Source organism: Piliocolobus tephrosceles, chromosome 2 (genome assembly GCF_002776525.5).
Source record: "Piliocolobus tephrosceles isolate RC106 chromosome 2, ASM277652v3, whole genome shotgun sequence".
Taxonomy (NCBI): domain Eukaryota; kingdom Metazoa; phylum Chordata; class Mammalia; order Primates; family Cercopithecidae; genus Piliocolobus; species Piliocolobus tephrosceles.
Window position 1 is genome coordinate 43,549,500 of NC_045435.1, and position 22,756 is coordinate 43,572,255.

Below are 22,756 nucleotides of genomic sequence, written 5' to 3' on the forward strand. Positions count from 1 at the left end.
CCGCCGCCGCCCGCGCGGCCCCTGACGCGGGCCCGGGCGCCGCGCCGCTGCGGCTGCGGGCGGCGACGGCTGCACCATGGGCCGGCTACTGCGGGCCGCCAGGCTGCCGCCGCTGCTGCTGCTGCTGCTGGCTGGGGGTGAGTGCTCTCGGGGCCCGGGCGCGGGCAGGCGGGCGGCAGCGCGGGCGTGGTGCTGGACAGCTCCCCGGGCCGCCAACAAAGGGACCAGCGTGCGGCGAGGCCGGGAGCGAGCGTGTCCCGGTCGGGCCGCGGCGCCGCCTCGACACGCGCGCACGCGGAGTGGGTGCGTGGGGGCCGCGGCGGGCGCCTGGCGTGCGGGGCGACCCCTTGACCGAGGCGCGGCGGTGAAGCTGGGACACAGCACGGTGGTCCCCACGCCGCGGCTCGCAGGGGCAGGTGCTCAGGCTACTGCCTCGCAGGCCGGGGGGGGGGGGGGGGGGGGGCGCGCACGTGTGGGTGTGCATGTGTGTGCGTGTGCATGTGTGTGTGCGAGTGTGCATTGTGTGCCTGCGTACTCGGGGGAGGGGGCGTGTGTGACAGCTACGCGGGGAGGAGGCTGCATTGTGAAGGTCCCAGGGGCTGCCGGCGGAGTATGGGGCGGTTCGCTGAGGCGCGGGTGGCTGTTTACGCGTGGTGTTGCCGGGAGGGAGTTGTGAGTGTGTCACGGTGAATGGATATTCTCCACTGTTCTGGGCGACTCGATTAGGAGCTGACAAAAACGGGCGTACAGCCACGGAAGGCCCGTGACAGCACACGGCGGGAGGCTCCCACGCAGCTCACACACGAGGGAGGTGTCAGACTCGGATGTGTGGTTTCCATTCAGCAGCGACGCCGGGCGGCGGGCCGTGTGGGTGCGTGGCGGGCTGGGGGTGTGGCACAGGTGTGAAAGGGATGTGTCTGCCTGAGAGAGAAAGAGACGGGCCTCCTGATGGCTTCCAGCGCAGACGGGGATTTAGTGGAGGGGGTGTGTAGGGAGGTGGGCATGGGGTGTGACAGCCCATGAGGCAGGCGGCCACTATGGAAATGGCGGGGAGAAGGGCTGTCTACAAAGGTGGGTCAAATAAGGTCATAGCTGAACAGCTCCTGCACACACTGGCGCAGCAAAGGGAGTGTGTTACCGTGTATGTTAAGGTGTGACTGGTGCTGCTGGAGGAGTACCTGGATGAGCAAGTGTGCGTGTGTGCCTGTACACACTCAGCCAGCTGTGAGTAACTTCACTTCTAATGCACACGTCAGAATAGCGCCTTAGTATGATGTGTGTATGTGCATGTAGGAGTGTGCACAGGACGTTTCCCCACAGCCAGCCCATGAAGACACAGGCACTTTGTGTCCAGATGTGTGTGAGTGAAAGAGAAACTACTGAAGGATCTCTATGGGAAGGGAGGAACAGTCTTTGCTTGAGATGGGCCATGACCCTGGGGCTCCGAGTGGCAGAATCCCAGGGTAAATGGCTGGGAGGGGAAAGCAGTCCCTCACACATTCCTGTATATGTCATGGGAAGGCTCAGTTCAGGGAGGGTACACTTTCTCCACAGTCAGTCTAGGGATGAAGAAAGGCCCTAAGTGGTGTGCACAGAAAAACATGTCTATCGGTGTTGCCTCAGACACTCACACAAACCCACCTGTATTCCTTCACGCCTTAAATCCTCTTTGGAAGAAGGCGACATTCAACAAACAAACATCAGTTGATTGATCTGCTCCTTCTTTGTGTGACAGTTGTAAACCAGAACTGGCCAGCAACATCCATAAGGACCCAGGCCCAGCTGTAACTGCCCATGTGCTTATGTGACCAGCAGTGAGGACTGGGCAGCCTGCCTCCCTGCTCCTGTCTCCCATGCATGCTCTTCATGACGCACTTCTTAGCCCATGCTTGGAGGCCGTGTGTGTGTCTAGCAGTGTGTCTCTTTCTTACACACCTTTGTGTGGAAGCTCTTCGGAGACCTGTCAGCGTTGTTTCTCTGGTGCTTACGGAGTGGAGATAGCGTAACTGTGCTGGGCAGTTCCTGTTGTCGCTGACACTCAAGGGTAAGGGGCTGTGTGACAGATGCTGCAGGGCCCCTCCCATGTTGGTGTCTGCCAAGAGCTTAGGGAGACTGGACTTCAAAGCCCCTGCTTAGGGGAAAGATGGGGTGTAGCTTATGGTGAAAATCAGAAAGGAGGTTTGCACCGGGAGCAGATTGCAGGGACTGATTTGGAAAGGTAAGATAAAACATGAGGATAGCTGGGGTCTTGTTTTTTTCACCTCTCCAAATGTCAGCCTGCTTCCTTTCCCTCTTTCTGTGTTTGTTTGGGTCGGATTTTCAGTTCTTTGAGGCTGATCCCCTAATCCTTTTCATGTGCCGTCTTTTTCTCTCTCCTCTGTTGGGTGTGATGATGTAACAGAAAATTATAGGTGCTGAGGGAAAAAGGAAATCAATCACACGCAGAGTGTAATTCTGAAATTTTAAGTCAGGTGGGGTGTCAATTAAGGCAGATTAATTATTAAGTGCAAAACTAATTATACACAGAATGGCTAGGTCTCAGCTACGATTTTGGTGTCATCTTATGGTGGGCAAATTTGAAAAGAAGTAACCTCTTGTAATTACTTAAATAATTACCCATTGCCAAGGCCTTTGAAAAAATCAAGGTCTATATAAAGACAAAACAGTTATTAGAGGGAAAAATAACTTTAAGAAAATGAAACTTTTTACTGGAAAAGGAATGAAAAAACAGAAAATACCAGTTTCCTTTTTCTTCAGTAGGGTTTTCAAAATCTTTGCCAATTCCTATCAGACCATTGGTAAGGGAAGACAAAGAAGGAAAGGGAGAGATGTTAGAGGAAGGTTGTGGGTTCCTGGCTCGACAGCTGGGAGAGCCCAGAGAGGTGGGGGCTCACTGGAGCCATGGAAATGACAGGGAAGAGGCCTGGCAAACACACCAGACCACAGTCCTGTGCACAGAGAGCTGGACTGACTAGAAAGTTTTATCCGCCAGAGTGAGGAAGGAAACAGGCTCCTCTGGGCACACTGACCTGGAGAGGGCAGAGCAGTCTTCTTGAGTTCCAAGCCACTCTGAGGAGCCAGAGTAGGGTGTAGACAGCAGCAGCCTCCCCCTGCCATGCCACAGCCTCTCCCTGCCATGCCACAGTTCAGCTCTGAGAGAGAGTGCCAAGGTTTGAGAGACAACCCGTGTTTAACCCTTCAGTGGTTTTGTAGAGAGTGAATTTCAAAATTCTTAGGGAGAATCAGTTTACCCTTTTCTAACAAGGCTGAAGTAATATTTTTCCCAGCATATCTGCTGGAGGTTGGAGCATGCAGATAAAGATCTCCAGTTCATGGCCCTCTCAAAGGCAGGCTGCCCGGGTGCCCTGGGAACCTATACAATGTGTATTATTTAATTATTATAAACGTTTTCCATCAGTTGACTTTTTTCTTCCTGGAATGCATAAATGAGTTTTTCCAGATCTGTTTCTTGTATTTTGGCTCCCTGCCAGCCCTGGGGATACTGCTTTTGCAAAGCAGTCTGTTACATCGGCTGACATCCCCTAAATAACTTAGGATTTCACTTCCCAAGAGTTGGTAACTTTCCTGAGGGCAAAGCCTGTCTCTTGTTCATCTGTCTCTTGTTGCACCCCCAGGAAGGGCCTAACACACTGTTTGGCACAGAATAGGAGCCCAGGAGTGACTGTATTTTTCTTTGTAATCGACAGTCTAATAGAAATTTTACCTCTAATAAGAGCACAGCCCACCTGAAACCAAAGTTCAATTGTAATTGGTATCACATCTGATTGGCAGTATTATATGATTCTGATTCACTTTTCAAAAATTAGAAAATAACTATTAAATAAGTACAGTTTATAGATGAAAAATTTCCAAACACAGGAGCCACATGGAAATGTAAATAAAGGGATTCTTGCTGGTGAAAACATGGGGAGTCACTTTACTAATTTGGTCTTTTTCAAGAGAAGAGGTTCCTTCAATTGATTGGATTGGTTGTGGGGACCCTGGGCAGTGTTTGGAAAGGCGTATCTTCTAGTTTTCAGCTCTGGCTTCTTTCCCTGGCCCCTAAAGCACACGAAATATTTAAGCTGTCTTACATATTATCTTCTTTCATGTATCCTTTGGAGGAAGGAAGGTACCCAGCCCCACAAGTAATAGCTTTCCATTCTTCCTCCTGGAGCATCCGCAAGACCTTTTTGTGGGGGAGAAACCAGCTAATTTCAGCTCCTCTATTAACTAGCTGTTTGACCTTAATCCCACAAGGCCTCAGTTATTTCATTTGTAAAACAAGAAAGTTGGACTAGACTGCTAATTATTTATTCAAACCTTTATTGAGTCCCCAGTGTGTGTAAAAGGTTGTGCTAGGCACTGGAATTCCAGGGTGGAATTGACACAAGGGACTTCTCATTTACAGTGGAGGCTCTGTGAAGGTCGTTACAATTTGGTGAGAAAAGTGAAGTGAGAGTAGTTTGTTGAGAAGGCTGTGATAGAGAGGAATGGTGCCTCATCCAGACTTGGAGTGGCCACAAAAAGCTTCTTGGAAGCTGAGACTGGAGGCAGGAGTGAGAATTAGCAGGTGGGTGGTGGGACAGGACAGAGATAGGGAGATATGGATGTTCAAGCAGAAGAGCATGTGCAAAGACCCGGAAGGCAAAAGAGACGGCTGTGTTCTGGAAATTGCAGGTAGTCAGTTTGTCTGAAGCATAGAGTATGATTGGGGAAGGTGGGGACAGAGAGGGGAGGGGAGGTAATGGTCAGTTTATGAGAGCCTTCTCTGCCTTTTCAAAGGATCTGACCTGTATGATAGAATGATAGAACCAGATTTGCATTTTAAAAAGACCTCTTAGCCGGGCGTGGTGGCTCACGCCTTTAATCCCAGCACTGTGGGAGGCCAAGGTGGGCGGATCACCTGACGTCAGGAGTTTGAGACCAGCTTGGCCAACATGGTGACACCCCGTCTCTACTAAAAATACAAAATTAGCCAGGCGTGGTGGCACATACCTGTAATCCCAGCTACTTGGGAGGCTGAGGCAGGAGAATCGCTTGAACTCGGGAGGTGAAGGTTGCAGTGAGCTGAGATTGCGCCATTGCACTCCAGCCTGGGCAACAAGAGAGAAACTCCATCTCAAAAAAAAAAAGTTGACCAGGCGCAGTGACTCACACCTGTAATCCCAGCACTTTGGGAGGCCGAGGTGGGCAGATCACCTGAGGTCAGGAGTTCGAGACCAGCCTGGCCAACATGGTGAAACTAAGTCTCTACTAAAAATACACACACAAAAATAAGCTGGGTGTGGTGGCAGGCGCCTGTAATCCCAGCTACTCAGGAGGCTGAGGCAGGCGAATCACTTGAACCTGAGAGGCGGAGGTTGCAGTGAGCCAGGAATGTGCCATTGCGCTCCAGCCTGGGCGACAAGAGTGAAACTCAAAAATAAATAAAAATGAAAAAATAAAATCAATAAAAAGACCTCTCTGAGCGTTGTCACTCAAAGTGTGATCCAGGGACCAGCAGTATCACTCACACCTACTGTGTCAGCAGACTCGGGTGACTCACACACATTTCAGTCTGAGCAGTGCTGATTAGAGGGCAGTGTGCGGGACAGGTGGGTGCAGGGGGAAATGCTAGGGGTTCGTAAAAGAGCTCTCTTTTTCTTCCAGCGGTGAAGCACTATGAGGACTGTAATTCTAATGGAGGCGTCTCTCATGTCTACACACTTAACGTTTCTGTATCGTCCCTGCTATTTTCTTTATCGTGAAGTGTGGGGCATTTCAGCTGTGTGCCCCCCTGAGTGGCATGGTTGTCTACCCTAGAGAATGGGAAACTGAACACATGTTCCTGAGCTCCCGGTGTTGTTATTTCCTCCAGCCTCCTTTCTCCTTCACAGTGTACTGAGCACAGTCAGTACAGTGCCATGAGCAGCTCTGTTAGTAGCTAACTTTGAGATCTCTCTCCCTGCCCTACTAACCCTGTGGCTCAAACAGAGTTATATGGTCACTGTTACACTATTGCATAATGATTTGTTTTCTTGCTGGTCTCTGTAGTAGAAACTGACCCTTCTGGGGGCAGGGACTATATCTTTCTTATTTCTGTACCAACATAGCCTTGGATCATGCCTAGTCCAAAAAAGCATTTAATAAAGGCTTTTTGGTTGAAGAATGAATGAATGAATGGATGAATGAATGAATGGAATTTAACCATTAAACACTACTCTGATCCAAAAGGAGGACTCGATTTATAATTTTTCTTAATGTATCAGTTGGCTATTTCTATATAATAAATCACTCCAAAATTTAGTGGTTTCAGATTCTCAATTCTCAAGATCCGATCCCTGGACCAGAAGTATCACCTGGAAACTTGCTAGAAATGCAAATTGTTGGGCCCCATCACAGACCAAATGGATTCAGAAGTCTAGGGTGGGCTTAACAGTCTCTGTTTTAACAAGCCCTCATGGTGATTCCATACTGGTTCAAGTTTGAAAGCTTTGGATTTAAACAGTAGCCATTTATTTAGCTCATGATTCTATAGTTTGGCAGTTTAGGCTGCAATCAGCTAGGTGGTTCTGGTCTCAGCTGAACTCCTTCAAGTTTGTCATCAGCTGTTTATCACCTTTGCCGGTCTTGTCTGGCTCTCTCACTTTGGGACTTCAGCTAGGACACTGAGCTGACCTGGCTGTCTTCTGCGTGGGCTCCAGTTTTCCTGAAGGATAGCCTTGAGCAGAATCCTGAGAGAATGGAAGCATTCAAGGTATCTTGAGGCCTAGCCTTGGAAATGGCACATCATCTTTTCTCCTGCATTGTCTTGTGTAGTAACTCACAAAGGTAGCTCAGATTCAAGGAGTGGAGAATTAGATTTCATCTCTTGATGGGAGGAGCTACAAAGTCTCATTGCAAAGATGTGTTATTGTAGGTTATTAATTGGGACATCATTGGATAACCCCTCTCAGGAAGAACCTTAAGAAGGTACTGTTTTGTGGTAGGACATGGCACTCTGTCTCTTTCCCATCTATCTAGTAGGGGATAGATACTGCTTTCTTCTGTAATATTTGGGCTAGGAAAAAATCCAAGAGTAGCTTAGGGTCCCCCTATGATGGGAAGGGGAAATTAGAGTGGAAGAGGTCATGGGAAAGTCTGGGCTAGAGAGAGTCCAATATTCTTAATTCATCCTCTCCCAGGAACAAAGGGGAACTGCAAGGGGAGTGGACCCAAAATTGATTGTCTTGGCTTTTTCTGGCTTTTAAATGCCTTTGGCTCAAAGAAACCACAAAATATGAGATGGTTGTTTCTCTGTTTGAGTCAGGGATTCGGGTACAGGCTCCGGGAACATGGCTTCAGCTTCCTGAAGCCAGGTCCTGACTGGAAGCAGAATCTTTGACCATGGACGTGGTGCCTAGGCGAACAGAAGACATTCTGGATGGGGTGTGATGGCTTCTTGGTTTGGACTTGGCAGAAGGCATTCTCCTGTGAGCAGTCCTCAGGAGCATTGGCAACACAGCAGTGCCATTGGCTCCCACCTGCCCAGGGTCACAGCATGCCCGCCTTTTAGTTTATTTTTATTTTTTTTTTTTTTGAGACAGAGTCTTGCTCTGTCGCCCAGGCTGGAGTGCAATGGCACCATCTTGGTTCACTGCAACCTGCACCTTCCGGGTTCAAGCGATTCTCCTGCCTTAGCCTCCTGAGTAGCTGGAGACTATATGCATGTGCCACCACGCCCAGCTAGTTTTTGTGTTTTAGAAGAGATGGGTTTTGCCATATTGGCCAGGCTTGTCTCAACCTCCTGACCGCAAGTGATCCCTCCCACCTTGGCCTCCCAAACTGCTGGGATTTACAGGTGTGAGCCACTGCACCCACCCTCTAGTTATGATGGTACTTTCTAAAGCTGGCCCCACCCTCTAGTTATGATGGTACTTTCTAAAGCTCAGAGTTGGACCTGTGAATTATTTTATTGAGAGACAGAGCTTCACGGGATCTTAAAGGCTGGCACAGATGTTACTAGCCCTGGTCAGATGTTAAGACTCTGATGCCTCCTTAGCCCCAGCATTGGCTTTGAGGCCAGATAGAATCACTCTGATCTTCTTATTCACATCAACCTTTTGTTTTAATGTATTTGAAGATACCATGGTCTCTTTTAAATTTTTTTTTCCCCAGGCCATGAACTTCACAGGTCTCTGTTTTTATAAAGGATAATAACACAATATTTGTAGAATACTTTGGTTTGTGAAGCTCTTTGTACAGCAGCTTTCGCACATGGCTCAGCAATTACCTCATTTGGTGCCCCTCACACTGGAGGCATGGTAGGAAGTGCTGTCCTTATTACACAGAAGAGTAGAGCAAGGCTGGTGGTGGTGAAGTCACTCAGCCAGAGAAGCCAGAGTGTAACCTATTTCTTGGTACCACCCTTTCTCTCCTGTTATAGAACATCTTCCTGTCTCTGACCTCAGGGCCTGTCTATCTTCCCCTGGAGTCTCTACTCCCTGTCCGCCATCCACACAACCCAGAATACACCGCTATGGCTGGATGTGACGTTCTTGGCTGTGAGTTGTGTGGCTGGTGCACGGTGTGCACAGACTCCCTCATACCCGGACTCACAGGACAGTCTGAAATGCTCATTTTTTTCAGTGGCCAGTCACAGTATTGGCACATATCAAGCTTAGGGCCTGCTCAGCAAAGCACATGGCACCAATAATATTAGCCCTATTTTTATTATAAACATCACTAAAAATTGCCAAGCACTATAGTCAAGTCAGGTCACAGTAGGCATCTGGTGTAGAGCAAGAGGAAGACTGTGAAATTGCCTGTTCCCTAGATCCTTAAATGTTAGTCTTAGAAAAGAATTCAGAGGTCATTTCATGTAGCTTCCTTGCCTTTCTGTTGAGGAGACTGAGACCCAGAGGTCTTGAGCAGCTTTCCAGGAGCCTCACAGCAAGTTAGTAATTTGTGTGGTTAGGTCATTAAGTTAGAGGTTAAGTTGTGAAACTGGCAAATAGGGCTATATTCCTGTCCTTAAAGAATGAGAGTGAAAGAAGAGGAAGAAGGCCTCCTTTAATTTGTTTTCCTGTCCATTTATTTGCTTGTTTTGGTAAATTAGGAGAGAGAGAGAATCCAAGATTCTAAACAAATACGTCAAATTACCAGCACTGGGTTGGGTTTGAACTGTGACCTCACGTGGTTTTTTAAAAGACTACATTCAGAGTCTGGGCTCAGTGGCGCATGCCTGTAATGCCAGCACTTTGGGAGGCTGAGGAGGACAGATCACTTGAGGTCAGGAGTTCAAAACCAGCCTGACCAACATGGCGAAACCCTGTCTGTACTAAAAATACAAAAATTAGCTGGGCGTGGTGGTGGGCACCTGTAATCCCAGCTACTCGGGGGGCTCAGGCAAGAGAATCACTTGAACCTGGGAGGCGGAGATTGCAGTGAGCCGAGATTGCACCACTGCACTCCAGCCTGGGCAACAGAGCAAGAGTCCATCTCAAAAAAAATAAAAAATAAAAAAACTAAAGACTATATTCAGGATACTGTATTGCTGAAATACAAATTATATTCTTAATTCAGTTTTGGAGAAATTTCAGCCAAGGATGGAAGCCTAGGGAACACCATGTTCATCCAATCATACAGCTAGGTCCTTAAAAGCATGGGCCCTGCCTTCACTTCTGTTTGTAGCCCCAAACATGCAGCACAATTGCCAGCAGAGAGAGGGGTACTCAGGAGGCGCTTTCTGAGTGAGCACATGCGCAGTGGAATGCTGACCCAGTGATTCCTGTCTCTCCCTTGCCTGTCTCCATCTGTCTTCCCTTGCCCCTGCCATAGGGAAGTCTAAGCAATTTGGCCTTTTTGAAATGAAAACAGCGTCTCGGAATCCCCTCAAAGCCTCTGGGTGTTCAGGAGTGTCCACTGAAGTCCCCCCTCCCCAGGACCTTTGTCATTTGAGACATGCTCTAACCTGGCACCAGTCTTTGTCTTCTCTTGCCTCCCCTGACTGTCTGGCTTTTATGTCTGCACAGGAGCGTTCCTGGGTGCCTGTGCGGCTGGGTCTGATGAGCCTGGCCCAGAGGGCCTCACCTCCACCTCCCTGCTAGACCTCCTGCTGCCCACTGGCTTGGAGCCACTGGACTCAGAGGAGCCTAGTGAGACTATGGGCCTGGGAGCTGGGCTGGGAGCCCCTGGCTCAGGCTTCCCCAGCGAAGAGAGTGAAGAGTCTCGGATTCTGCAGCCACCACAATACTTCTGGGAAGAGGAGGAAGAGCTGAATGACTCAAGTCTGGACCTGGGACCCACTGCAGGTAGCTCTTCTTACCGACAGAGCATGTGTTGAGTGCCAGCCAAGTGTCTAGGCAAAACACCAGGTGACCATTTCCTTGCCAGAAGCATCTCTTCTCTCTCCCTACAGTTTTTACCATGCTGCTGCTGTTTACCTGCACATCAGAGCTAAAGCTCTGGGACCCTGAGTGTCTCACAGGCCCAGGGGGCCCTTTCTCCTTAATATTAACCACTGTTCAGGGAGCCTTTATTCTGTGCTCATTTAATTCAATCCGATGCTTATAACCTGAGAGATGAGTAATATGACCCCTCTTGTAGACAAGAAAACACTGAGACTGAGAGGTTAAAAGCTGGCCTGAGGTCAAACAGCGGCTCAGATGCTCAGTCATAATTCAGACCTATGGCTTTCCAAGCCTTGGGGCTCATTGTTTTGTTTTTCCCTACTGCTCTATGCTGTCTCTGTTGAAGATTGCCATGAGGTCAGCTGATCTGTGTTTCCTTGAGTCTATCCGACCAGCAGTTGAGGCATTCTAACTGCCCTTCCCTTAGTCATGCACCAGAGCTGGTGTTTGGGTTTACAGAGCCCAGCTGGTGAACATTTGGGTCCTGAAGCAAGCCTGAGGCCTAGGGCTCTGGGCTGAATGCACGCCACCATAAGCTGACGCTGATGCAGATGTGCAGGAGCGTGCAGGCAGCGCTGCCAGCCATAGCCGCTCCACCAATGTCCTGGGCCAGCAGGGGCCCATCTCTCAGCAGGGACTGAGGAATTGGTATGATTGTGTGTGCACATGGGGCAAGGTGTTACAGAACTTAACCTTAATGTTTCTTTTTAAAATAGATAATATTTATTGAATATACCTTTTCTAATTATGAAAGAACACATGAACATTATGGAAAATCTAAAACGCACCAAGATAATACAAAGAAGAAAATAAGGCTGGGTGTGGTGGCTTTTGTCTGTAATCCCAGCACTTTGGGAGACCGAGGTGGGTGGATCACTTGGGGGTCTGGAGTTTGAAATGAGCCTGGCTAACATGGTGAAATCCCGTCTCTACTAAAAATACAAAAATTAGCTGGGCATGGTGGCGGACACCTGTAATCCCATCTACTCAGGAGGCAGAGGCAGGAGAATTGCTTGAACCCGGGAGGTGGAGGTTGCAGTGAGCTGAGATCGCACCACTGCACTCCAGCCTGGGCGACAAGAACAAAAATCTGTCTCAAAAAAAAAGAAGAAAATAAAAACTACCCATAACCTGATAATTAAAAGATAATTACCATTAGTAGTTTGGGGATACATCGTTCACTTTTATATTCAAAATAGGATTCGCAGGAACATTTTGTTTTCACTCAATATATTTCATAAGTATATTTCTGCATTGTTAAATATCCATTTGTAACCTGATTTTTAAACATGTTATTATTTATTTATTTTACTTTTTTTGAGGTGGAGTCTTGCTCTGTCACCCAGGCTGGAGTGCAGTGGCATGACCTTGGCTCACTGCAACCTTCATCTCCCGAGTTCAAGTGATTCTCCTGCCTCAGCCTCCCGAGTAGCTGGGATTACAGGCATACACCACCACACCCAGCTAATTTTTGTATTTTTAGTAAAGACAGGGTTTCACCATGTTGGCCAGACTGGTCTCTAACTCCTGACCTCAAGTGATCTGCCCTCCTCAGCCTCCCAAAGTGCTAGGATTACAGGTGCGAGCCACCTCGCCTGGCCAACATATTATTTATTTATTTATGTTTAGAGTTGAGGTTTTGCTCCATTGTTCAGGTGTGATCATAGCTCACTGTAACCTTGAACTCCTGGGCTCAAGTGATCCTCCCACTTCAGCCTCGTAGGTAGCAGGGACCAAAAACGTGCCACCATGCCTGACTAATTTTTTCATTTTTTTGTAGTGATGGGGTCTTACTATGTTGCCCAGGCTGGTGTTGAACTCCTGAGCTCAAGCGATCCTCCTCCCTTGGCCTCCCAAAGTGCTCAGATTATAGCTGTGGGCCACTTTGCCTGGTTTATAACCTGATTTTTTTTTTTTTTCTTCTTGAGACAGAGTTTTGCTCTTGTTGCCCAGGCTGGAGTGCAATGGCACCATCTTGGCTCACTGCAACCTCCGCCTCCCGGATTCAAGAGATTCTCCTGCCTCAGCCTCCTGAGTAGCTGGGATTATAGGCATGTGCCACCATGCCTGAATAATTTTGTATTTTTTTTAGTAGAGACAGGGTTTCTCCATGTTGGTCAGTCTAGTCTTGAACTCCCGACCTCAGGTGATTTGCCCGCCTCAGCCTCCCAAACTGCTGGGATTACAGGCGTGAGCCACTGTGCCCAGCCGTGATTTTTAACAACTACGTAATACTTCATCATGTGGGTCATCAGATTTATTAAACTGGTTCCCTACTGTTGAATACTTAGGTTGTCTTCAGTTTTAATGCTGCTACAAATATCCTTATACATTTTCACACCTTCCTGGTTGTTTCCTTAGGATAAATTTCTGGAATAAAATTGGTAAGTCAAAAGATGTATCAGGGCTGGGCATGGTGGCTCACGCCTGTAATCCCAGCACTTTGTGAGTTTGAGGTGGGCAGATCATGAGGTCCGGAGTTCGAGACCAGCCTGGCCAACATGGTAACCCCGTCTCTATTAAAAATACAAAAATTAGCCAGGTGTGGTGGCAGATGCCTGTAATCCTAGCTACTTAGGAGGCTGAGGCAGGAGGATTGCTTGAATCTGGGAGGCGGAGGTTGCAGTGAGCTGAGATTGCACCACTGCACTCCAGCTTGCAGGACAGAGCAACACTCCATCTCAGGAAAAAAAAAAAAAAAGATGTATCAGTCAGCATCCCACACAGAAACAGAAGACACAATCAAATTAAGACAATCTAAGGAGAGTTTGTTTATAAAGCAGCAGATTTATGAAGGTATGGGCTGGATACGGGTGAACCACCAAAGGATCTGTGGCTAGCAGCAGCTGAGTGCTTACCATCCCTAGGCACAGGGAGACCAGGGAAGGGATGAAGATGGGAGCCTGCAGGGAAAGTGGTGTAAAGAGGTGGCCAGATACAGGAGACCAAGAGAATGAACACTGCATCCCCCACCAAGTGTTCTCTCTTTCCCTTGTCAATTTGATAGGAAAAATTATAATGGCCTTTGATTCTAGTAAATTTTAACTCATATATGTACAAAATATATATGTACATTCATTATATATAGAAAAAAATAGCGACCACTTATCACTCTTCTTTTTTATTTGAAGCACAGTGTAGTTAAGAGAACAGGCTTTGGAGTCAGGAAGGCTCCAGCGCTGTCATTTAACAGTGTCACAATTTTTTGTGAGTAACTTACCCTAAGCCTCAGTTTCCCATCTAGGAATTGAGGATAATCATATACCCACCTCACAGGGTTGTGGGGTTCACACACCATCATATATTTCAAGCACTTAACTCAGTGCTTGGCACATTGTTAAGTGCTCTGTGACTATTAACTATTATTATTACTTTTCTATTTTTTTCTATTGAGTCTTTAATTTTTTCTTATCCCTGTACAAATCTGAAAAAGGATACTAACTTTCCTCTGACATACATAGAAAACATTTTGCCAGTTTGTCAACTGCTTTTATTTTGATTATAATTTTTGGCATAAAGAAATTAAATATTTTATGAGCTTAAAATTACTTTTTTTTTTATTTGAGATGGAGTTTCACTCTAGTCACCCAGGCTGGAGTGCAATGGTGTGATCTTAGCTCACTGCAACCTCTGCCTCCCAAATTCAAGCAATTCTCCTACCTCAGCTTCCCAAGTAGCTGGGATTATAGGCACGTGCCACCACGCCCAGCAAATTTTGTATTTTTAGTAAAGATGGGGTTTCACCATGTTGGCCAGGCTGGTTTCAAACTCTCGACCTCAAGTGATCCACCCGCCTCAGCCTCCCAAAGTGTTGGGATTACAGGTGTGAGCCACCGCACCCAGCAAAATTACTTCTTTTAAAATGTTTTTCTGTGTTTTTTTTTACTTTATGATTAGAAAATACTTTCTGCCCTTGAGATACATGCACCTTTCTTCCTTCTATTCTTTTTTTAATGTAAATTCTTTTTAAAAATTTGTTTTTATTTTTTGGACACAGGGTCTCGCTCTTACCTCAGGCTGGAATGCAGCAGCACAATCTTAGCTCACTGCAGCCTTGACCTCCTGAGCTCAGTCGATCCTCCTGCTTCAGTCTCCCAAGTAGTTGGGGCTACTGGTGTACCCCACCATGCCTGGTTAATTTTTCTGTTTTTTGGTAGAGATGGGGTTTTACCATGTTGCCCAGGCTGGTCTTGACCTCCTGGGCTCAAGGGATCCACCTGCCTCAGGCTCCCAAAGTGCTGGGATTACAAGTGTGAGCCACCACGCCCAGCCCCTTCTATTCTTTAGCTTAATATTTTACATTTAAGTCCAATCTAGCTGTAATTTATTTTTGTGTGTGGTGTAAGATAAGGATCTAATTTTATTTTCTCCATATAGATCATCTGTTGTCATGGCAGCATCCGTTGATAAATCTGTCCTCTTATCATTTTAAATAAATGATATTTTGTTGCTGTTGTTGTTTTGAGACAGAGTCTCACTCTGTCGCCCAGGCTGGAGTGCAGTGGTGTGATCTCTGCTTACTGCAATCTCTGCCTCTGAGGTTCAAGTGATCCTCCTGCCTCAGACTCCCTGGTAACTGGGATTACAGGTGTGCCACCACACTCAGCTAATTTTTGTAATTTTAGTAGAGATGGGTTTTACCGTGTTGCCCAGGCTGACCAAACTCCTGACCTCAAGTGATCCACCCACCTCAGGCTCCCAAAGTATTGTGATTACAGGTGTGAGCCACTGTGCTTGGCCAAGAAATGATTTAAAAGAAACTTTTACATTGTACCAGACAATTCTTGGGTCTTTTTCTGGCCTTTCCTTTTTGTTGAGACTGTTGAGCGTCAAGTGTGAGGTAAGCAGTCATCCAGAGAGCCTTGGCCTCAGGACCACAGTGGAGGGCCCTGAAGCCTTGATGAGCTCAATTTGTTGTCCTCCTCGCTCCCCAGGGGATTCATTTCCCTTTCTTTTTCTTTCAGTTCATGTCTCTTCCTCCCCCATTGGCTTCCCTAGGTCTCTTAAGAATAAAAATAGCTCTCATTCATTCAATATGAGCCATGCATAGGCCTTTGCCTCCATTGTCTCTAGTCCTCACCACAGCTGCACATGGCATGGCTGTGAGGTGGGGATACCAGTCGCCCTACTCAGGATGGCCAGGAAGCTAGAGAGGTACAGGGAGGAGGGCAGGAGGCAGAGGAGGTGCAGGGAGGAGGGTGGGAGGCTGGGGAAGGGAAGGGAGAAGGGTGAGAGGCCAGGGAGTGGCAGGGAGGAGAGCTGCTTCAGTCCTGTTCCTCATTGCTCCTCTCCAGACTTGTCCACTTGACCACAGCCCTTAAGTTTCCTCAGGTCAGTCTCTTCTGCATACCACCTGACCATGATCTTGTGAAAAAACTGGAGTTGCCCATCTTCTTCTCAAACAGACTAGTGAAGAAACCCCTTCTCAAACCCCAGTGCTCACAGGTTAAAGGCTGAACTTCTTAGCATGGTAGAAAATGCTCTTGACATTCCGGCCCCAGCCTTCCCCAGCCTCTTCTCCTTCCCTGCTCCAGCATGCATCTGATTAGCTCATCATCAGCTTGTTCTCTTCCTTGCTTGGCAGAGTTGAACTGAGGTATGGGGAAGTGGGGTGCTTTGCCCAAGGGCACATAGTTTGGATGCAATGGAGCTGGATCTAGAGTCAATGTCTTCTCACTGACAACAGCCTGGCCTATTCCCTAAGCCTATGATGCACTTCTTCCTCTTGTCCCATCTGCTTGGGAAGCTCTTCTCCATCCCGATGTCCTAGTGGACGTGTATTTGACCTTCAGCACCTAGCTCAAGAGGGCTAGCTTCAAGAGGCTTTTGCCAGCTCTCCCCAGTGATCAGGACCACTGCACGTGGTCATGCTGGTGGTGCCGTGTCCAGGGCTCCTGACCGAGCATGGGACTTGGAGCTGAAGTCCAGCATACGCCCTGTCCACCAGGCCATGGGCTGGGTGGGAGGAGCACCTTTTTCTAATTCATCTGCCCAGAGGGGACATCTCCATGTACTGGCAGTGGCCCTGAAATCAGGCTAGTCACTCACACCTGCTTCTGTTTTCTCGCAGCACCTTGATGGCACGCGATTAGGACATGACAGAGGAAAGAAAGTGGCTAAGGTGGCAGGCTGACAGCAAATAGTCAGGCTGGTCTAGGAGGCAGCCCAGGGGACAGTGGTGTGCCCCACCCCACTATTCTCTTCTGCTCTTGTACCCCAGAGTCACAGGCTTCTGTCTAGGGGTTCTTGGGGAGAAGGAGGTGGATCACCTCTTGGGGGTTGGAGGAACGCAAAGGAACCTTGAGAGGGCCTGCCTGGCTCGGGAGTCCTGCAGAGTCCAGAGTGACTGTACCAAGTGCTATCCTAACATGGCTATTAGGGACATTGAACTCCATGCAGCAGTAGCAGGGACTGTTGAAAACCATGCTGCAAACAGGTCAATCTCAGATCAAGTACCCTTTTAATAATTGTGACATCAGTTCATGTATTCAACACCCAGTATGTGCCCAGCACTATGTTAGGGGTTGTGGGTTCTTATTTAACCTGCACTGAAAAATGTAAGTATATATTCTTACTTCCATTTAGCTGATAAGCAAACCTGAGGCTTAGGGAGTTTGAATTTACAGCCCAGCAAGTCAATGTAACAATCAGGATTCAAACCCAAGTTGTTACACTCCAAAGCCTCTCTCCTCTGTCATGTCATCTCTTAGCACAGTGATTTTACTAGAGACTAGCACTAATGTCATATTCTATATGGTACTTATCACCATTTTTCCATAGAATGTTTTTGTTTTTGAGACAAAGTCTCACTCTATTGCCCAAGCTGGAGTACAATGGTGCGATCTTGGCTCATTGCAACCTCCGCCTCCCAGGTTCAAGTGATTCTCCTGCCTCAGCCTCCCGAGTAGCTGGGATTACAGGGGTGCACCACTATGCCCAGCTAATTTTTGTATTTTTAGTGGAGACAGGGTTTCACCATGTTGGCCAGACTGGTCTCGAACTCCTGACCTCGTGATATTCCCGTCTTGGCCGCCCAAAGTGCTGGGATTGCAGGTGTGAGGCACCGTGCCTGGCTCCATAGAATTTTGAGTTAGCTCATTTGAACTTCACAACCACTCTGTGAGCTCAGCCAGGTGGCAGTTAATCTCTTTGCTTGAGAAATGGTGAGCTGGGCCAAGGGAGGTTCAGACCTTTGCCCAAGGCCACACAGCTTGTGTGTGACAGAGCCGAATCTGGAGTTGGTGTCCCTGAGCACTGATGCCCTGGGCCTAGCTTCTTGCCAAGGGAGCACATTGATGGCACATGTGAAACAGGAAACCAGTCCATTCTGTCACTAGGACTTTGTCATACATCCCATTTCTAGTGTGTTGGGCCTCAGGTAGAGCTGATGCCTTCCTTCTCCATCTGTAGTGATGGTCCCCAGGCCCAGTGGGAAAAACAGCTGGTGGAATTTCTGCTTGGTGGATAATGAACAGTGTGACCTTGAGTAGGTTGCTTTTCTAATGTTGGCTTCAGTCTCTTCATCTGCAAAATGAGACCTGGGAATAATAGATTGAAGTGTTTCCAGCTTGAAAATATTATGATTCTGTGACATTTCAAGTGAAAAGAGCAACCTCAACAAAGCAGGGAAAAAGACATGGAATGTGAATTGCTGCTCCACCAGCTAGCATCAAGCGAAGTTACAGCCTGATCAGTTAATTCATGCACAATTGTTAATGATTAGGAGCAGTCTCTTAGGTTACCTACTCATTCGAGACTGTCCCCAGTGTCCCCTCCAGCCCTTTCATTTTCTAAGCTCCTTAAGGAAATTGTCTTGCGTGCAGTTTTAATTTTCCTAGTGAGTGAGCAAATTAAAGTGTTCTGCAAGAAACACTTTAATCTTTGGAGTTGGCAAGTCCTAGATACCCCACTCAGATGGGCTCACAGGCCTACGTGATAAAAGGGGACTTTATTGGCTGAAGAACGGGGGTGCAGGAACAGGCTTCCTGCTCCCTGCTCCAGCACTCAGCGTGCCACCCTCAACGTGCTGGAGCCTTCCCTGCCCCATCGGTCATGCTCGGCTTTCCCTTGCTGGCTTTGTTCTCAGGCAGGCTGGTCCTGGGTGCTGGCTTGGAGAGCCCCAGTAGCTGCACACAGTCGTCCTATCACTCAGCACCCTGCAGAAAGGGAGGTCTGCCTTCCCATCACTTCAGGAACAGTCTCTGGATGATCTCACTGAGTCCCGAGCTTGGGGATGGAATTTGACTATCCAGGCCCATGTTGAGCTGTCCCTGAAGCCAGCGGACATTCCAAACCAAAAAGAGAGGAGGAGTGTCCCCCAGAGTAGAATTGAGGTGCTATTAACAGAAAGACAGCATGAGACAACAGTACTGCACTTGAGTAGGGAACACTCATAAAGTGCCTATATGTCATTTTCACTTGGATTTCTTTTTTTTTTTTTGAGATAGAGTCTTGCTCTGTCTCCCAGGCTGGAGTGCAGTGGCGCAATCTCGGCTCACTGCAAGCTCTGCCTCCCGGGCTCACACCATTCTCCTGCCTCAGCCTCCTGAGTAGCTGGGACTACAGGTGCCTGCCACTAGGCCCAGCTAATTTTTGTATTTTTTAGTAGAGAGGGGGTTTCACCGTGTTAACCAGGATGGTCTCGATCTCCTGACCTCGTGATCCGCCCGCCTCGGCCTCCCAAAGTGCTGGGATTACAGGCGTGAGCCACCGCACGCGGCCCACTTGGATTTTTTTTTTTACCTCACAGCAACCTGATGAAATCTGTAAAAGCAGGCATGATTAGATCACTGTTTTACAGCTAGAGAAGCTGGCTTAGAGAGATTTAAAAGTGGCTCTAAATGACACAGTGGCAGAGCTAAATCTCAAATCTGAGTTCTACTTCAAGACCTGCTGCTCCCCTCAATACAAAGTCCTTCATTAGGCTACTTTAATTATCATTGCTCTAATCAATTTTGGAGAAAGCAGACCAACAGAGCAGCTGTCTGCTGGGACCTGGAAGTGGTTCCTGTACGGTGAAGCCTTGTTGTGATTGTGTCTGCTGTAGAATGATTTGACCTTCTGAGTCACTGCCCACACATCAGGCATGTCCATATCCTTAGGATGGGCCGATAGCTGTGGAGCCTGTGGACAGAGCAACAAAGAGAGCACTTTTACTTAGCCACCAAAACAAAAGCCTTGTCATTCTTGTTCTATGCTAGTAATAAATATCAACATATAGAAATTTAAAACTGCAACTAAAAGAAGAAAATAAAAATCACCTATGATCCAGTCATTCAGAGTCAGTGAATGTTAACGTTTTGGACTATCTCTTTCTGGACATTTTTTTTTTTTTTTTGAGACAGTCTCACTCTTTGCCCACGCTGGAGTGCAGTGGTGTGATCTCGGCTCACTGCAACCTCCACTGCATGGGTTCAAGCGATTCTTAGTCTCCTGAGTGGCTGGGATTACAGTCTTGTGTCCCTACGCCCAGCTAATTTTTGTTTTTTGTTTTTTTTTTTTTTTTGAGGTGGAGTCTTGCCCTGTTGCCCAGGCTGGAGTGCACTGGTGCAGTCTTGGCTCAGTGCAACCTCTGTCTCCCGGGTTCGAGCAATTCTCCTGCCTCCGCCTCCTGAGAGCTGGGGCTGCAGGCATGTGCCACCGCCCCTGGCTAATTTTTGTATTTTTAGTAGAGCTGGGGTTTCGCCATGTTGGCCAGGCTGGTCTTGAACTCCAAACCTCAGGAGATCCACCTGCCTCGGTCTCCCAAAGTGCTGGGATTACAGGCATGAGCCATTGTGCCCACCTCTTTCTGGACTTTTTTTTTTTTTCCTTTATAGGACATATATAAAATATGCTTTTACAAAAAATGGACAATGGTGGACACTGTGGTGTACACATCTTGCTGTTTCACTTAGAAACCTCTTTCCAAGCCAGCACACACAGTTCTGCAGCCTGTTCAAGGCTGCCATGGTCTCCCAATATAAGGCGGGTCTGTCATTTCTTTGGGCAGTCCCCTGCAGTGTGGGTGCTGGACCCCAGTCTTCTGTTACATGGACTGTGCCATGATGGGGATCTATGAAGCCACATGACTGTGAACGTCCCTAATTGTCTCCTTAAGGTACGTTTCCAGAAGTGAGATTGTAGGTTCAGAATATTTGTCTTTAAAGCTTCTCATTCCTATGACTCAGTAGCCCTCCAGAAATGTGGCCTGCTTTCCTTCCCATCTTGCACCCTTCCAATACTAGGCATGAATGACCTTGAATGTATACATATACTTGTCAGGTTGGTAGTCCAAAGACTTTGGCATTTTGCAGTTTACTTTATATTTATTTGATGACTATTGAGGTCGACTATCAAAAAGTAGTTTTAAGCCAGGGGACAATTTTCAGTGACTTGACATTAACCTAAAGGGACATTTAAAGTGATCTTTCAAGGACTCTGGCCCTTTTGCCTGTTCATTGATATTTCGGCCTGTGCTGAAGTTCATCCCTGGGGTTATGGCTGCCCTGAGAGACAGAAGAAACGTCCAGTGTGACCTTGATAATTTGGGGAAAGAAACCTATACAGAACTGTGATGAAATATAGGAGGGAAAAATGATCTATTTAGGGAACAAAGCCAGCACCATAATGAGTTTAAAAGAAAGGGGACAAATAAGGCCTGGGGGACCCAGACCTGGTGCTTCATCAGGGTGAACTGGAGCTGCATCTGAGCCAGCACCGACCCATCACAGGGGGCGTGGGAGAGCTGACCTTACCAGCTGTGATAAATGACAGTAGCGCCACCAGAGTGGAGAAACCCCTTTACATTTTGCATCAGTTAGTCTCAAGTTAGTGAATCTTGTTCAGTTTTCAATAGTTCATTCAGCAAATATTTATTGTGTACCCCCTGTGCTGATTTTGTAACACTCTTAAAACTGTGGTGAGGCTGGGCACAGTGGCTCACGCCCGTAATCCCAACCCTTTGGGAGGCCAAGGCGGGTGGATCACCTGAGGTCAGGGGTTCCAGACCAGCCTGCCCAATATGGTGAAACCCCATCTCTACTAAAAATACAAAAATTAGCCAGATGTGGTTGTGGGCGCTTTAATCCCAGCTACTTGGGAGGCTAAGGCAGGAGGATCACTTGAACCCAGGAGGCGGAGGTTGCAGTGAGCTGAGCTGGTGCCATTGCACTCCAGCCTGGGCGACAAACCGAGACTCTATCTCAAAACAAACAAACAAACAAACATACAAAAAAACCACTGTGGTGAATCCAGAGTTTTCATAAGGGAAGGATGAAAACAGGAAGGTTGAGAATAAAGAATAATTACAGTTGCTTAGCCCCAAGAAAAGAGGCTAGGTTTGGGGGCAACTAAGAGACTATGTACATTGTTTCCTCTGAAGGCGATGCTAGCAGGTGCTGCTCACTTAACAGATGAAACAGAGATGGACTTGAGTTGTAAAGGAACCATCACAGCTGGGTTTAGGTAAATGGGGGTGTAGGGGTAAGTCAATAACATAGAAATGCCTCTCTAAAGAGACCCAGCCATATTCTTGAAGATAATTGCCAGCTCATCTTCTCTAGACTCACCGGTGTCTGCCAGAGGGCTGAGGCCTCATCAGGTAGCCTCCTGTGGTCCCTTCCCATGTTAGGACCCTGACCCTAACCACGGATACACCTGCCATGAGCTGGGCTGTGTGGATGCTGAGAGGAGCAGAGAACTTGGAGTGTGACAGAAGGAAAGTGTGCCTTCTGTGGGGTGGGTGTTTTGCATTCATCTTTGTAACATGCCACTTCATCTTTGTAACAACTGGAGGTATTAGCCTCACATCATGGAGGGGTGGGTGTGTGGCACATAGAGGCAAGTGTCCACTCAGAATTCCAGCCCGTGCCTGCAGAACCCTGAAGCTTGGCCTGGGGCTCTTAACGCCAACCACTCTTGTGATTCAAGCCCAGCTTTAAGGAGGCTGGCTGTGGCCACAAAGGTGCAGGCAGACTGGGAAGAGGTCATGATTCTGCTTGTCAGCTTGCTCCTTTCTAGCATCCCAAGCCAAGCCTGGGTGCTGGACTAAATGACCAGGATGTGTCAAAAGACACTGACTTTAACCACACAAGAGTCTAAGAGTCTTACAACTTTACAACTGTGACAAGTCTAGTATCACAACTTAGAGCAAGCATCCTCCCCTCCTGTGCTCCCTCATCTGGAAAAGGCGAGAGATGGGCCCTTTGCTCTTGCAGGGCCTCTGTCTACCTGTAAAATCCCCGAGTCTGGGATTTGGAGACCCAACTGTTCTGAGGGCTCTGGGGAACATGTGGTTTCTGTGTAGAGCCACCAGGGGGGGCTGTGACTTCACAGTGCCATTCCCAGCAGTTCCAGGAGGGTCAGGAGCCCAGGAGCCTAAGGTTATCCTGCAGTCAATCCGG

General features: G+C 47.8%; 1 protein-coding gene across 1 annotated transcript in view; it reads left to right on the top strand.

Annotated features, from left to right (window-relative positions):
• The first annotated feature begins 12 nt into the window (after positions 1 to 12).
• The window catches only part of PODXL2 (podocalyxin like 2), a 43,265-nt gene continuing 20,521 nt past the window's right edge, over positions 13 to 22,756 (top strand). Inside the window, exons 1-2 of the mRNA XM_023215451.2 lie at positions 13 to 137; positions 9,996 to 10,274. Of these exons, the coding sequence (XP_023071219.1) occupies positions 77 to 137; positions 9,996 to 10,274 (340 nt within the window). The 5' untranslated portion in view covers positions 13 to 76. The remainder of the gene's footprint in view (positions 138 to 9,995; positions 10,275 to 22,756) is intronic.